Source organism: Diuraphis noxia, unplaced genomic scaffold (genome assembly GCF_037042655.1).
Source record: "Diuraphis noxia isolate RWA-SAM2 unplaced genomic scaffold, SU_Dnox_SAM2 contig0006, whole genome shotgun sequence".
In the NCBI taxonomy this organism is placed as follows: Eukaryota; Metazoa; Arthropoda; class Insecta; order Hemiptera; family Aphididae; genus Diuraphis; species Diuraphis noxia.
The window spans coordinates 2,130,001-2,147,989 of record NW_028301716.1 but is presented as its reverse complement, the minus strand read 5'-3'; the positions used below and the strand labels follow the sequence as shown (position 1 = coordinate 2,147,989).

At 42.8% G+C, this 17,989-nt stretch overlaps 1 protein-coding gene and 1 pseudogene across 1 annotated transcript; one reads left to right on the top strand and one right to left on the bottom strand.

Annotated features, from left to right (window-relative positions):
- Nucleotides 1-408: 408 nt before the first annotated feature.
- On the bottom strand, nt 409-3,016 carry LOC149054507 (uncharacterized; annotated as a pseudogene).
- Nucleotides 3,017-7,922: 4,906 nt separating this feature from the next.
- LOC149054506 (uncharacterized) lies at nt 7,923-13,126 on the top strand. Its single transcript, XM_089230052.1, has 2 exons — nt 7,923-7,981; nt 8,035-13,126. The coding sequence occupies exons 1-2, from the start codon at nt 7,923-7,925 to the stop codon at nt 13,124-13,126; spliced, it is 5,151 nt and encodes a 1,716-aa protein (XP_089086178.1).
- The last annotated feature ends 4,863 nt before the right edge of the window (nt 13,127-17,989 follow it).

Below are 17,989 nucleotides of genomic sequence, written 5' to 3'. Positions count from 1 at the left end.
TTTAAAAGCGGATGGGAAACCAAAAACCTCATAGTTCCATAAATGGGCGACCGTTGTAAAACCTCTCTATGAACGAATGAAAAATGAGGAAAAATAGTTAAACGAAGAAATAGTTAAAATTAATAACTCTAAAACTTCTAGGATAAGCTTCAAACAATTAAACGAGCATTTATCTAGTTAGAGTGCTAAACGCAGTAATGTTCATAATAATACAACCATAACAAATGAACCCGTACTAACTACCCGATTATTACCTAAAATAAAATTTTAATAATACAAAAAAAAATATATATATATATATACTTACAATCCTGATATATCAGCCACGATTTTTCTTTATCTACGTTATAATCAGGTGTTTTTTCATGGCTTGCCTTAGCGTATCTCATACTAGCTTGAGTCAAACCTCTAACCTCTGATTCCTATGAGCATAAATAATTAAATTTCATAGTAAAAATAATTGCGAAATATTTACCTTCCTCGAACATTAACAACATATCATACTCGGTGAGTAGCTCAAACTTCGTTGAAGTGTATTTTAACATACAATCAAAGCTGAAGCCTGGTGCTGTGTAGTAAAATGCAGGGTCCAGTTGATATGTAGTCAAACACAGATCCCTAAAATTTTCAAAAACGTCTGCCAGTAATAAAACATCAATCTTTAAATACAAGTCCGAATAATCTCCAAGTATTTTGCATTTAAAGTGGTTCCATACATCTGCTGCATGTTTATACTCTTCGTTTTCAATATGTGACTCTGTGAGGGTACTGTAGAAATCTTTGTACTCCGGTAAACATGATTCTTCTAACCTGTTCCACCCATCAGTGTATTCGTAAGGATATACCCCTTTACGGGTAACAAAAGGCATATCTTCGGATTTAAAAACTTTAGAAATTTCTCTGAATTTTTCAAAACCAGGAGTAATTAAATTTGAGGACAGAGTCGATAAGCTTGAAGCCAAAAATCTGAATGTGTCAATGAATCTTATTGAAAAATCTTTGTTTACATGTTTTAAAAATGATATATATTTTTCTTCAGTATTTGGAATGACTGAAATTGTCTTAGTGTCATATCCCAGCTCGGTTACGATGAAATGAGCATCGTAATTGGACAAATTATGTAAAAAGCATGGTACAAAATTAGACGTTTGAAGCTTGAGGTTACAAGTATTATGTCATAATGTTTGACGGAATTGACCGGATAAGTGGGAGTGATCTGCTACTTTATGGTTTTCCACAGAAAACCTATTTTTACATAAATTACATGCTTTACATAATTCATGTTTACGTCGCTGTTCCGGTGTCATTATAATTGGAGTGTTGGTTTTGAGCAGTTTGTCTATTTTATCAGCAATTTCAACAATACTTAATACAAAATGTTTCGCCAACTCCTGATTATGTTCACTACCACGGAAAATAACTGGTGTTGTAGGTATTCCAAACGTTTGAAGCAGTTCAATCGGTACGTCGTCTTTAGCTTTTACAACGAAACCGTAACTTATTGGGGAATGTTTTTGAAAAGCCAATGTATTCTCGCCTTTGCTTTCTTCACATTTTACAAGTGCTTCAAAGTCTGCATAGATAACTATAGGGTGACGTTGTGTTTTTTTCCAAGCTTCAAACATGGTTCCGGGCGCAGGCAATTTTGTTAAAATAGGTTTGTGTGCTCCACATATCATTTTGTGTTGTTCCAACCCCACACGTCCATTCAACTTATGTTTTAAAAATTGCTCATCGAATGATGTAAAACATCTCTTGCAAAAATATGCTAAATGTCCATGCTTATTTTTTTGTGTGCAAATAAGTCGTGATAAATTTGATATACAGGGTGATTCTTTTATCAAACAACACTTATATAGTGTTTGTGTGTAAATACCACCTAACATACACCTTTAACACACAAACACCACCCAAAACCACCCAACTTTGGGAGGCTATATCTTGTAAACGAATTGACGAAAAATGAAAATTTAAACGTGAAAATTCATTGAAAAAATAGCCTTTTTAGTTTATCAAATTTTAAGTATAGGTTGTCATTTGAAAATCAAAAGTTGATAATAGTTAGCCTGATAAATATAAGGGTGAAAATACTTAAAAAATATATAGTTCTAGAACAAGATGGTTCCAAAATTTTGAAAAAAATCAATAGTTTTTGAAATAATGAGTGTTGTTTGATAAAAGAATCACCCTGTATATACATAATGTGAGCCACTATCATCCGTCACCAACAATAAGTCGAAGTGATTGGGTTTTTCTTCGTTCACGACACGTAGTGGGTACACATTGTATGTTGGATATTTCCTAGGTGGTTGGAACTTTTTGTCTAACCTATACACATTCACAGAAACAGTAGGGTTATTATATTCGAATTTCTGAACGTCGGATAATGGCGTTGGGAACGATATTCCATTGAAATTATATTCGCCCTCATGCTTTGTATAGTTTTGTCCAACACGACATACCGGTTGCTCAGTCACGTGCTTCGCCAAAATCGCCCATTTAAAACACTGTTGGTCCACGTTTTGGGGATTATTGTGGCCCGTTTTCTGTCTACAAATGCTGGCAACGGTATGTATGACGACCCGCCCATTGGTGTATATTTATAGACTGCCAATAATAATCCATCTATAGTGTGTAACGTGAACCCACTCCCTCTACTTGTATAAGTCTCCTCTTCCATCAATAATTTTGTAAAAGATTTCTCAAGAATTGTTGATATATCAGACTCTCTAAACATTTCAACTGCAGATGTTTTAAATGCACGATTTTCCAAAAAATTTTCTACACGTAGGCGATTGTAGGTCGCCTCGAGCTTCAAGCTAAATTTTATTGGATGTTCCTGAACGCGAGTTTTCAGTATGTCTGACAGAGCAGGTCTTAGTGAACGGAGAAAGTCGATGTAATTTTGAACATTAGTCAAATTTTTTGCGAAATACCAGGTGACTTTTCGAGCCAAGGACGACGAGATTTCCACAAACCCTGGAGACTGTACTAAATCCATACGTGCTTTTTTGGCCCTAACTGCTGACGCGGTGTTCGCGGCGGAGACACGTTTCCCCTTATTGATCGTAGTGTAATCTTTAAAATAAAATACATGATCCTAATTAAATAAAATGTGACGGCGAATCTTTTTAAAAATCTATTAACCTATCTATTAACAATTTGTTATGAAAAAAAATCTTTTATTTCGGGCCCCAATAAAAAAAAATCTAACTAACCTGTATTATCGTTTTGAACTTCTTCATTTTCAAATTCGTTCATTGCTGCCATGCAAATCTCGTCCTCAGACATCATGTTCAGACACCAGCTGGGACATCGGGGACAAATATTTGAGGGGCAATCTGTATAACACTCTGTTGTACTGGTTGAGCATCGATCGATGCAGCCGGTTGGCCGAGCTGCGCATAGGGTTTGCGAAGAGCTGGTACGACACCATGTGTATTTTTCATGTGTTTGTTCAAGCTGGTTTTGAAAGTGAATGTTGACGCACAAACAGTACATGAAAAACGAACTCCAACATGTTTTTTTTGGTGAGCAGTCAAATTGTCTTTACGCGTAAACGTGGATACACATTGATCGCATTTAAACATTTTTAAATTTTATAAAGTAATAGCGAAAGAAAAAAAAGAAAAACACAAATTGTTAGGTGCAAATAATGCTTAAAAATTAAAACGCAAAGAAATAAACACTGAAAAAAAAAATACTTTAAAATTCACAAAAATGTTTAAAGACGAAGCGTACACCGGATTAAAACGTACTGATTTAAAAGATATTAAACACTTTGTAACTCACTAAAAATTTTAAAGACTTGGAGAGAAAAAATACGTTCACAACGGTTTAAAACGTACTGAAAGACTGACAGCTCTTTTAGTCAGGAGTCTCCTTAATAGGTGGGGACATTTTTCAATTATAATGGTATAATGTAATTAATTGATGTGGACTAATGTTAAGACGGGTGACATCCTGGTGACTAAATCGATAATTACTAAGTTATTCACTAATAGGTATTTTAATATCGAATAATCCTAATGGCAGGAAATATACGGCGGCGGTGGTGGGATGAGGCTCAGTTGGCTCAGTTGGCTTAGTTGGGGTTGAGGGTTGAGAGTTGAGGGTTGAGAGTTGAGGGTTGAGGCTCGGTTGGCTCAGTTGGCTCAGGGTTGAGGTATCAGAATCGGCTATTTCATACTACTAACATTAAATAATACCTACTGATAGATAGCACTTTTTGTTTATTTCGATTGTGGATATTCGTGGTAGATAGGGACATCTATTCTGTTATCTACTTCCGACTTAGCGTTTCCGCTAGTGGTCGTTACTAGCGAAACCACAGCCCCAGCGAGTCCAACTCCAGAGGCCCGAGATGTTGTTGGGCCTCAGTGTCGGGGTCATGAACCTTGCGGCCATGGGGCTCCCCCGACCCCGCTGTACGGGTTTATGGGCATTGCTGGTTTATCCAGCGGTACCCTCACCCCCGGTCGGTGATTGACTCAGGCGGCGTGGGGTCGTCATACCCATCCTGGCCGGGGCCAGGCCCTGCGCAAGGGTGCTGATGGTAATCAGCGATGTTCTTAGATCTGCAGCTGCTGCTCAGCTCTTCTTTTATCTTTTTTATACATCAGGTAGTCTTCTGCAAAATTGCTTAGGGCTTCCCAGGACTTCCTGTTTTTTATGTATACTGAGTTTTCATATGGCCAAGTATCGCCTAGCCGCTCCAAAGTCCCACGCAGTCTTGCTCTTAGGTGGTTGGCTAACGGGCAATCTTCCAATATATGCCGCGCATCTTCGGTTGGATGGCCACAACTACATGCCGGTTCGTTTACTAAGTTGAAGCCGTGGAGCTTGGAATTGAAGTCACCATGTCCAGTTATTATCTGAGTGGTATAGTGGCCAAATGTTATCGGTGTTGTTACTCGTTGACTTATGTTCGGTATAAAGCTGTATGTCCAACGTCCTTTAGATGAATTATCCCATGCGTTTTGCCACTCATCGATACAGATGCCCTCTGCAACTGACTTCTGCATTCCGCTAGCTATATTTATCGCCATCACGATTTGTAGGTTTAGAGGGGGAGTACCCGCAACCACTTGTAATGCCATAGTAGACCTCGTCTTATATGCGCCAGTGATAGCTAGGAGTGTCCTTCTTTGGGCTGATAACATCTTCTTCTTTAGTACGCTATTTATGGTTGTTGGATACCAAAGACTGGCACCATAGACTATCCTTGGTATGTATACTGCTTTGTAAGTTACCAGAGTCAACGCAGAAGAGGTCCCCCATTTGGACTTACGTATTGATTTTAGTCTGGTAAATACGTCTATGCTAGACTTCAGCAGTTTCTCGGCGTGGCTATGGAACGTAAAGTCCATGCCTAACTGTATACCGAGATAACGGGTTTCCTGAACTGATTTTATCCTGTGGTGCCCCAAATAAGGCAGTGAAACCCGGTACCAATCCGCCTTTGAGTGGGACCATAACCGACTTTTCCTTTGAGAACTGCAGCCCCCTGGCGTCTGCCCAGTTCTGTATGATATCTAGAGCTGTTTCGGTGTGACCAATAACCTCCGATCTTGTGTTGCCCCTGGCCAGGAGGGCTATGTCGTTAGCATAAGCAACAATCGTAGTATTAGCCGGGAGCTTTTCTTTTAGTAGGGGGTCCATGGTTAGCGTCCAAAGTCTTGGGCCAAACTTCGAGCCTTGTGGGCAGCCACGCGACAAAGTGATCGTCTTTTCAGCTCCACCCACTCTGTAGGTTGCGGTCCGGTTTTTGAGATAACTTATCGTCATTTGAATTATTCTCTTAGTGCATTGCAACTTCTGCATATCACGGATCAGCATCGGCCATCGGACGTTATCAAACGCCCCGCTAATATCTAGGAAACTACCGAGGACATGCTTGCCGTTAAGGTCAACCCAACTCTTTACCTCTGCCAATGCAGTGCTGGTGGATTTGCCTGGCCTGAACCCGTGTTGTTTCGGACTTAGGTTATTCCAACTAATCTCAACTTCGAGTATATTACATATTATTTCCTCCATAACTTTGCCAAGGACGGGAAGCAAGCTGATGGGCCGATAGCTCCTTGGCTCAAGTGGATCCTTATCTGTCGCCGCCGCGACAACGCGCCATAGTACCAACGACCACACACACACACACACACACAATCACCTGTTTTGTCATATTATTGTTGTATTTACGTATATTTTATTTGTGTCCCGTGTGAATTATTCAATTATGTAATATGTAGATTAAATGTTATCGCTCGCCGCCGCCACGCCGGCTACTTGAATATTTAACACGGCCGCCGTGAATCTGTCTTCCACCGTACGTTCGTGAGTAAAGACCAACGCGCGTGTTAATATTAACTCATATAATATAATATTATTTTTTTATTATATAAATTTATTACAATTATTATTATATTCTCTCGTGCCGTACGTAGTCGCGTTAACACGGCGTATGCCAAAATATTGTTATATTATATTATATTTCCTCTCTAAATAGGGAAAATTGTGTTTTTTACTATAATCATTGGCGCCAGAAGGGCCTACTTATTTTGTTGTTATATAAATTAAATTATTATACCTCTGTGCTGGCGTGAATCGCCAATTTTATTACCTTTGTGTGTTAACACCTTTTGCGTGTTTTTATTTTTATATTATTATTTATGTAGCTAGGCAGCGGCTGGCCAGCAGTGCACCGACAACCTGTGAGTTTTATTTATATTATTATTTATGCTATAATACATATTATTTAGTTGTTAGGCCAAAAGGGCCATCTATTTATTATTAGTATTTGTTGAGTCATAAGGGCCGTACATTATTTTGTGTTATTATTATTATATTTATTTCTGCCATAAGGGCTATATATATATTATATTTAGTATATTTGTCGTATTTGTTTGGTCATAAGGGCCACGCATTATTTTCATATACACAATCTTTTATATTATTATATTTTGTTGAGCCAGAAGGGCTAATTTTCATATTATTTTGTTGTGCCATAAGGGTCAAGTAAAACTTACATTTTTATACTTGTTCGTTTTATACGAGCTAATAGCTCAAATAGCAGCTTCTTATATTATTATATTTTGTTGAGCCAAAAGGGCTAAGATATACCTATTATATCTTAATATTATTTACCTTGTTCGGCCATAAGGGCTTCGATTTATTGATTATTATATTATTATTTGTGTTGCTGTAATTTTATTTATATTATATTGTGTTTTATTAAATTGTGTATTATACAGCAACTCATACTACCTAAACCGTGTTACCATTTTTTATTATTATTATTTATTTGTAAACACACATTACACACCTACACATATACACGCTTAGAGACAAATACACATAACACACAACACACATTACGTAGCTCGACAGTATTTGCCCGGCGATCCCGACCACTGCTGTTCGAGCTATTGCACCACTACACACCCAGCTATTCCTCGTATATTCAAGATCTAGGTGTTAGTGGCAACTTTTAGGTGTTCGGCGTTCGCGTATTATTTTTATATGCTGCCGGCCCGTACATTTTGGTGACCTCGACGTGATGTTCATTGCTATCACACATTTTACTCATAATCGCGTAATTATTGTTATTGGTAATTATTCAGACCTGCTCAGCTCGTTGAATGTTATAAATATTATTATTGAGAACCATTAATCACTTATTCTAAATATCGGTCTTGATATTATTATATTATAGTATTCAAGAACAAGGTCAATCACCTCTCGTGTTAGTTGCTATTATTATTATTGAATGCAAATACGTACGAGTAAATGTGTAATACAGTGTCAATTATAAAATAAATTCAATCAGAAACCTAGTAGTGTTGTGAGTATTATTCTTTCTAAATCCGTGATAAGCACTATATATATTATTATATCGTGATTTTGATTTTCTTTTTTTGTCTATAAATATGGTACTTGACGAAAGCGATCTAAAGGTGTTAGCCGATATGAAAAGAAACGGGGAGTGGTAAAGGCTTCACTGACCCGCATAAAAACGTTTGTCAGCAAATTTGATCCTAGGGAGCAAGCTGTATCATTATTAGAATTTCGGCAAGAAGAGTTGCCCCCGATCAACCGGAAGTTTGATGACATTCAATCACAAATAGAGTTGCTTAGTGTTGACGAAGATGTTCAGGCTGAAGAGGACAGATCAAACTTTGAGCAAGATTATTTCTCCATTAGATCCAAAATACAGGAATTAATTAATCTAGAAAAGTCACACAACACGTCAACCCATAACTCTACATTTATGACTGGACATCATGCTCAACGTATGCAGTTAACACCCATACCTTTGCCCAGCTTTAATGGAAACATTCAAGACTGGTTTTCGTTTTTTGATATTTTCAAGGCAATGGTTCATAACGAAGATGGCTATACTCCGGCGCAAAAGTTTTTCCATTTGAGATCTTGCTTACGAGGTACAGCATTGGATCTAGTTCAGTCTATTCCAATTAGCGATGTGAATTACGACGTTGTTATTAAACGGCTTATACAACGTTATGACAACAAAGGTCTCGTGATTCAGTCACACATACGTTCGATTTTGGATTGCTCACCTGTCGATGATTCAGTGCCTAATTCGTTACAAAGGCTCCACTCTACCGTGTGCACACATGTTGCTGCACTAAAGTCCTTAAATCAACCAGTCGAATATTGGGATGCTTGGCTGATAACGATAGTTACTGGGCTTTTTGACAGAAGTACAGCTCACAGTTGGCAACTATATCAAAAAAACACAGATCTACCAAGGTATGCAGACCTCGAAGCATATTTAGCTAATCGATGTGCTGTCTTAGAAACATTAGCGTTCAACAGACAACCGGCTAGTACTGAAAATGTGCAAGGTGGTTCAAGTGTAAAAAAGAGTTGTGGAGTGACCAATTCAAAAAAGGCGCTATTTGCTACAGACAGCAAACCTAGTAGACCATGCCCTTGCTGTTCAGAAATGCATCGGATGTATATGTGTCAAAAATTCAAAAATCTTTCGATATCAGAACGGTTAGAGCTAGTCAGAGATAATCGATTATGCTTTAACTGCTTAGCTCCATTTCACACAGCCGACAATTGTAAGTCAAATTACTCGTGTAAGAAATGTCATCGTAAACATAACACGATATTACACTTTGAGAGAAAACAAGAGGAGCATCAATTAGAAGACCAGCCTTCAAATGCTGCCTCCCTACCAGAACCGTCAAGCATACAATCACCTAGAGCTAAGAGTATGATGTCTATTGTGAAACCTAAGGAAGTTACACATGTTTTTCTGGCCACAGCAATAGTTTCAGTTAGAAACAATTTTGGTGTATATCGGAAGTGTCGAGCTGTGTTAGACAGTGGCTCGCAGGTAAATTTTATTTCGAAAAGATTTGCTAAGCAGCTCCAACTGCCATCAAGGAAGACCATAATGCCGATAAGTGGTATCGGCGCAAGTACAACGCAATCCACCAACACCATAGATGCTCATATGAAATCCTGCATAAGAAACTTTGGCGTTAACATCAGTTGCTACATATTGCCGGTAATCGTCGAAGAACTACCTTCAGTAAAACCACCCAAGGAAGGATGGAAAATTCCTAAAGACTACGAATCGTTACTAGCAGATCCATCGTTCTGCGAAGCAGGGCCGATCGACCTATTGCTTGGATGTGGCATTTTCTTTGACTTAATGGAAGCGGAACGCACCCCATTGGCGCCAGGTACGCTTTGTTTACAGGCAAGTAAACTTGGTTGGTTAGTTACGGGAGGAATCCAATCAACCTGCTTACTAAGCGTTGGTGAGTCATTAGAGAACAAGTGGAGACATCAAGGATTTGTAGAGGACAATGACTATGGCCGGCTATCTAAAGCGAACAGAAGATGCACCGAAGAACAAGAAGCAGCTGCACATTTCCAAGAAACAATGAAACGCGATGAAGACGGACGGTTTGTGCTGCGACTGCCCATAAAACACGAGATTAGCAACATCGGCAAGACCCTTGATATGGCTACAGCAAGATTTCTGAGTGTGGAACGCAGGTTACAAAGAGACGAGAGCCTTAGAGGTGCGTATGTCACGTTCATGAAGGAATATGAAGCCGATGGTCATATGAAGGAAGTAGATAACAGCAGCACATCAACCACACGGTTTTATTTGCCACATCACCCAGTTCTGAAGGAGTCCAGTCTGACTACCAAGTTGAGGGTCGTATTTGATGCCTCGGCTAAAAGTTCGACGGGAGTATCACTGAACGATATACTCATGCGTGGACCAACCGTCCAAGAAGAGCTATTTGCCATTCTGGCTCGATTTCGAAAGCACCAATATGCCATCACCTCTGATGTAGAGAAAATGTTCAGGCAGATATCCGTGGATCCTGAAGATCAGGATCTTCAGTGTATTTTGTGGCGTGAAAAACCAAGTGACGGTTTGCGAACATTCAAGCTAACCACTGTAACTTATGGGACCACCTCAGCGTCATTCATGGCAACGCAATGTCTTGTGTCCCTCGCGGAAATAGAGAAAAACAGATACCCTGAAGCTGCATCCGCCATCCGTCGTGACTTCTACATGGATGACCTCATGACTGGTGCAGAGACGATAGCGGGATGTATTCAGCTACAAACCCAGATTAGTAACATTCTAAGCTCAGCCAGATTGCCACTTAGAAAGTGGTGTTCAAACTCTGATGAGATCCTCGCTCATGTGGTTAAGGAGCAAAGGGAGCCCTTGTTTGTCATCCGTGCGGAGGCGGAAGATATTGTCAAGTCACTCGGTTTATGCTGGAAACCAGTCCAAGATGAATTCATATTCCAGCTAGCGTCCATACCCATAAGAGCTAAAGTTACGAAGAGGATGTTGCTGTCTGATCTTAATAAAATATTTGATCCACTTGGCTTCTTGACTCCTGTGCTAATCACGGGAAAAATATTTCTGCAGCAACTTTGGCAGATTAAGGTTGAATGGGATAATCCTCTACCCATAGAGATACAGACGAAATGGGAATTATTCCATCAGCAACTTGAAGAACTTGGATCATTGTCGATTCCTAGGAAATGCAAGCCCTGTGTAAGTGAGCAGATTGAATTTCATGGTTTTTGTGACGTCTCACAAGAGGCATATGGAGCGTGCATATACGTGAGATCACAGGGCATAGACGATGGTGGACAAGTTTATAGCAGATTGCTGTGTTCGAAGTCACGAGTAGCACCACTTAAAGGGTCAACGATTCCAAGGCTTGAGTTATCTGGAGCACTAGTTCTGGCTCAGCTTGCTGTCAAGGTGGCGTTGGCGTGGGATGTAGACGTTAAGTGCTTCCATCTTTGGACCGATTCTACTGTGGTGTTAGGATGGATCAATAGCCACGTTACCAGACTAAAAACATTTGTAGCAAACCGTGTGGAGCAAATATTAGAGATAACTGATCCTAAGCAATGGAGGTATGTCAAGACTGAAGAGAATCCTGCCGATTTAGTCTCAAGAGGAGTCAAACCACACGAGCTAGAGGTTTGCAGCACGTGGTGGAATGGGCCAGTGTGGTTGTCCCAGGCAAAGAACCAATGGAAAGTAGTTGATACTCTCCCACAAGACACTTCGGAACTCCCAGAACAGCGGCTTAACCAGCTAGCGTTATTGGCAGTGAACCCGCTAAAGGATATTGTAACCAAATACTCTACTTGGAATCGACTTCTACGTGCCGTTGCATGGATTCTGCGATTCGTAAAGTACGTCATGTCCAAACGCCAAGCACAAGAAGCAAGTTACTTGTCTGTTCAAGATCTCAGAGGAGCCGAGAAATTCTTAATACGAAGAGCGCAAGCAGAAGAGTTTGGAGAGGAGATCAAGGCATTAAAGAATCAGAAAGAGATACCACACAGCAGTAAGTTACAGGCACTAAATCCAGTAATAAGAAACGAGTTATTAGTAGTGGATGGCCGTTTAACCAATGCCGACATTTCAGAAGAGCAAAAAAGACTAATTGTGCTGCCCGCAGATCATACAATTACACAACTCATTTTCAAGGATCGACATCGGAATCTACTACATGTTGGCCCTCAAGCACTTTTAGCTGATATAAGGCGCCGTTATTGGCCTCTGCGGGGACGAATGATTGCAAGATCCGTTGTAAAACAATGTGTAACATGCATTCGAGCTAAACCATCATTTCAATACCCATTAATGGCTCCATTGCCCAAGGATAGAGTTATCTGCAGTCGACCATTCACGACTACTGGGGTAGACTTCGCAGGTCCATTAACCATTCGTAGTGGAATTCGGGGACGTCCGGGTAAAAAGGCATGGGTGGCTATGTTTATTTGCTTCGCGACCAAGGCAATTCATATTGAAGTGGTAGAGGAGTTAACTAAAAGTGCCTTCATAGCTGCGCTTAGGAGGTTTAGTGCAAGAAGAGGTAAACCTGCCACCATTTGGAGCGATAATGGCACGAATTTTGTAGGAGCACAAAGGGAATTATCTACATATACTAAGAACATTGAAGCAGAACTAGCCAATGAAGGGATCAGCTGGCGGTTTAACCCACCATCTAGTCCGCACTTTGGAGGATTGTGGGAAGCTTCGGTAAAGAGTGCTAAACATCATTTGAATAGGGTAATGAAGCAGGCATGTTTAACGCTAAGTGAGCTTCAGACCTTGCTGTGCCAGATAGAAGCCTGTCTAAACTCTCGTCCGTTAACGCCACTAAGTAGCGATCCGAACGATCTTGAACCTCTAACACCAGCCCATTTCCTCATAGGAGGACCCATAACTCTGCCCCCTGAACCAGATCTGTCGGAAGATAATATGGTTGGTTTACGTAGATGGAAGTTGGTACAAGGGATATTACAAGCATTTTGGAACAGATGGCGAAATGAGTACCTTCCGCAACTTCAAGTTAGAGGAAAATGGAGGACGAAAAGAGAAGCATTGAAGGTCACCGATATAGTGATTGTAAAGGAAGATAATCTGGCTCCTGCCAAATGGAAAATAGCACGTGTAACAAACCTACATCCAGGCAAGGACGGTCATGTCAGGGTCGTTACCATACGTACCTCAAACGGCACAGAGATGAGGCGTCCAGTAGTAAAATTGTGTCATCTGCCAGTGCTCGAGGGAGAGCAAACAGTTGGAAATTAACTTTCCAACGGGGGGGAGGATGTCGCCGCCGCGACAACGCGCCATAGTACCAACGACCACACACACACACACACACACACAATCACCTGTTTTGTCATATTATTGTTGTATTTACGTATATTTTATTTGTGTCCCGTGTGAATTATTCAATTATGTAATATGTAGATTAAATGTTATCGCTCGCCGCCGCCACGCCGGCTACGTGAATATTTAACACGGCCGCCGTGAATCTGTCTTCCACCGTACGTTCGTGAGTAAAGACCAACGCGCGTGTTAATATTAACTCATATAATATAATATTATTTTTTTATTATATAAATTTATTACAATTATTATTATATTCTCTCGTGCCGTACGTAGTCGCGTTAACACGGCGTATGCCAAAATATTGTTATATTATATTATATTTCCTCTCTAAATAGGGAAAATTGTGTTTTTTACTATAATCATTGGCGCCAGAAGGGCCTACTTATTTTGTTGTTATATTATCCTTATTCTTCAATATAACTATAATAGATGCATTCTTCCACGGATCTGGGAATCTAGCTTCTTTGAGGCACATGTTAACCAATTTAAGCATGACACTCTCGACAACTGGCCACGCAGCCTTTAAGATTTTGGCCGTTATGCCATCAGCCCCTGGTGCTCTGTTTTTCTGGTTTCTCATAACCAGTCTTAACTCATCGGATGTTATTCGTGGTGCCGGACTTTCTGGTCTATCCGGGAATACTGGTATAGGGTCTAGTGACGAAGTGGGTACAAGTTCGCCCAGCATGTAATCCACCGTGTCACAAAGGCTTGAGGTATAGCTACCATCTGACTTCCTCAGGGCAGAGGGTATGCTAGTGGGCCTTTTACCCTTGATAAGCCATTTCGTAAGTTTGCCCCAGATATTTGTTGACAGGGAAGGCTCTTCAACGAATTTACGCCAAATGTCCCTTTTAGCTTTACGCATGTTACTGACGTGTTTGTTTCTGGCCGTCTTGAATCTGTCTCTATCTTCGGTAAGACCAGACCTGAGCATCTGCCTGTGAGCACGTTTCAACTCTATCCTGGAGTTTGTGGTGTCATTATTCCACCACGGGGGTCGATTCTTCTTATTACTGCCCCGTTTCGGTAGCATCATCTCGCATGCTTGCTGAATACCCCTGGTCAATCTGTCGGCCGAACCATTAAGAGTCCCTTCATCATGGATAGACTCCAGCGCCGCCTTAACGACTTGAATGAAGCTCGGAACATCTATTTTTCCGTCCCTGTACCTGATGTTAAGTGTGGTTGGAATGTCAGTAACCGTGTCTTGGTATCTAAAGCTTATGACCAGGTGATCGCTACACGTGATACCTTTCATAACATGCCAGTCCTGGATTTTATTAACTATATTCGATGAGGACAATGTGATGTCGACATTACTGCTGCCTCTTGCGCCTTGGAACGTTTTTTCGTTATTATCCTGTCAAGGTCAGTAATCATCGCCTCAACGAGTAGACCCCTATCATTGGTGCGATTCTCATACCACCAGGGTGAGTAGGCATTAGCATCTATACTCATTATAACTTGACCAGACAATGACGGGTAGATTGCGGTGATCTCCCTGGTAAATAGCTCTGTTGGTTTCCGGAATTGAAAATAACTTGATACAAGGTCCACTGGCGTTAGCCCTGGGAACGCAACATTCAACGACACTGTGTGTGTTGTGGTGATATGGGGCTTAGCAATGATATCAAGCTTACTATTAAACACCACTATCGCCGCCCATACGCCATGGAGTTCATTAATGTTAGACTTAACCGTGCGGGTCGATTCAAGCTCAAGACGCAGCAGAGTGCCTTGTTTTGTGTATGGTTCTTGAACTAGAGCTACATCGACGTCATTGGTGACACAGTAATGGTACAGCTCGTCTGAAACGGCCATAGACCTGGACATATTTAACTGAACTATATTAAGCGATTTAACTGTCATAATTGGTGAACATCTGGATCCGCCTTATTGCTGAGTTCCAGGCTTTGCAAGTTTTAGATGTAGTGGAGTGCTCACCACCACAATGTGCACAGGTTGGTTTCTCTTTTAACGAGGGACATGCCCGCTTGCCGTGACCCTGTTCCGAGCAGTGGAAACGTGTTACTTCTTTGTTGGAACATTCCTTAGTTTTATGTTTTAAGGAGAGGCACCTGCGGCAGTACGGTGCATCCGTAAATGCCTTTGGGAAGGTATAAATCATCCCTATGTATATCCGTTTATTGACTATTGCCTTGTAGGTTTTCGGTGATACCTCCGCGACCCAGTCCGTGGTGTCTGTGTTGCGTTTACCACATCTAAATAACGGTCGTATTCCGGAAAGATCCGTACCATCAGGAGCCTGGTTTTGTTCAGTGAGAGCATTCGTGATGAATTCCGCATCGTAGTCAATGGGTATGCCCTTCATCTTTACTTTTGGTTTCCGAGGCCCTGATTCCGTGACGTTTAGGCCGCCGGCACCTGCTAGGGAGCGGATGGCACTAACCGTTTCCGAATCCGCCGTTGTAACTAGGACTTACCATCTTCCTAAAGCCGTCGACTCTAGTCTTAGGAAGTGCAGATCGGACCTTTTGCCATATATCATTACCATTGTTGGTAGATTTTATTACGAAGGTCGGTTTTACAGGCATGCTTTTAGCCTTGGCCAATTTGGATTTCATTGTTTTATTAACACCGTCCGAGGAAGAAAGATTTTTACTGCGAGCCGGCCGATCGCGTTTTGACTTGTTACCTTTAGGGTTATCGAGAGTTGGGAAGTCGTCTGTCCTACTCGAGGAAGGTTTATCGAACTTCTGGGCCGTGGTGCCCTCGGTAACATTCGAGTATGACCGGGTCGGATGTTCTTCCTCATGCCCGATGGCTGATAATTCGCCTATACGTACGTTAAGGGCGCTTATTTGATGCTTGGCCTCACGAAGCTCGGAGTCCAAATGCATGTTCGCACCGATAACTTCGACAGCTTCGAAGGCTATCTTCTTCGTGTTTACTAATATATCGGTTAGGAAATCCTCCATGCCGAAGGCCCACTTCTTACCGATTTTTGTCGCCGTTATTATGTCTGACATGTAGGTCCTAATATTAGCCAGAGTAGAGTCAATACTGTTCAGAGCAGCCTCTATGGTCCCGGACGGGCCCTGAGAAGGAGGTTCGGGGCTACTAGACTTGAACCGTTTCGGATTGTTGGCTCTATCCACTTGATTATCAGGGTCAACGTAAGAGTCATCGCGGATTTCTCCGTTTCCACCTCGTAGCCGGAGGGGGGCTTTGTCATATGCATGGTCATGATCTTTTTCGTTAGTTCTGAGTTGACCGTTACATGGCGGTCGATCCAGCTACGCGGCCGACGGCGCGGCGGCCGTACCGCCCGGTGACGGCGGACCGACACCGGGGCGGACGGCCGGCCGCGACGCGGCCAACGACCGAAGCTCGGTGGTTCCACGGTCGGCGGACCTAACCTCCGGAGACCGGGCGCACGGGCGACGGCCGGGGTGTCGCCAGCACCGCCTACGCTTCTACGACGACCCGAACCCGATCCGCCACGCTCCTCAGAGCCAATCCTTATCCCGAAGTTACGGATCAGTTTTGCCGACTTCCCTTACCTACATTATTCTATGCGGCTAGAGGCTGCTCACCTCGGAGACCTGCTGCGGATATCGGTACGAACCGACGCGAAGACTCCGCGTGGCCCTCTCTCGAATTTTCAAGGTCCGCGTGGGTTAGGTAACGCGGACGCGTGTCACCGTCCGCCGGCTCTCACCGGACCGCCCGCTCAACCGACGGTGTCCCGCGTACGTGGACGACCGTCAGTTGGCGGCGACCGGTGGGCGCCGCGAGGTGTACTCGTCGTCTTCGGCGTCGCCCGTGGCTTTGCTGTAGTGGTGTTCGTGATCGGCGGCCGGCCGTCGACTGCAACGCCGACGACCGAACCGCTCACAAATTTACAAAATCTCGGGTTTTTCCAACGCAATGGCGTAGCGTCGCTCGTGTAACGGGTTCGTCCACCGAAAACCGACCGTTAACGAATTATTGGGTTTGGAAAAAATCGCGATCCAAAAACTCCGGTTTCGAAACCCCGTGCAACGTCGACGTCCGGGCTGCCCGCGTGCGACCTACCCCGGCTCGACGGACCACCGTGGACGGTCGACTGGAAAATAAAACGTGTTTATCGTAAACGACGTTAGGACGCGCGTAACAGTGCTACGTAATTTTTTTTCACCCGACCACCCGACATGAACAAATCTTCTCCCGTCCCACCGACCGCGGTCTTGCCGGGCCACCCGAGCGCATTTCGTCTAAACGACCACCCGTGACGTGTTACAAGTTGTCGACCACCGTACGCACCCGCATAAATCGAACGCTGCACGCCGCGTGGCGGCACGGCACGAAAAAAAATGGCGCCGCCTGCGGGCGGGAAGCAAATCGCGTCCCGCTAGCCGGCCGCTATGCAGTCCTGCGTAGCAGTGCGGCCGACCACCTTTGACACCGACCACCGGGCGCGCGGATTGGGACAGTGATAATACAACATGCACACTGTCCTTATTACCTTCTGGTAGATGAGGACAGTGCACTGTCCCTATCGTCTCCGATAGCGATGAGGACAGTGCACTAAACCCCTCGTCACCGATAGCAATGAGGACAGTGCACTGTCCCTATCGTCCCCGATAGCGATGAGGACAGTGCACTGTCCCTATCGTCCCCGATAGCGATGAGGACAGTGCACTGTCCCTATCGTCCCCGATAGCGATGAGGACAGTGCACTGTCCCTATTGTCCCCGATAGCGATGAGGACAGTGCACTAACCCCCTCGTCCACGATAGCGATGAGGACAGTGCACTGTCCCTATCGTCG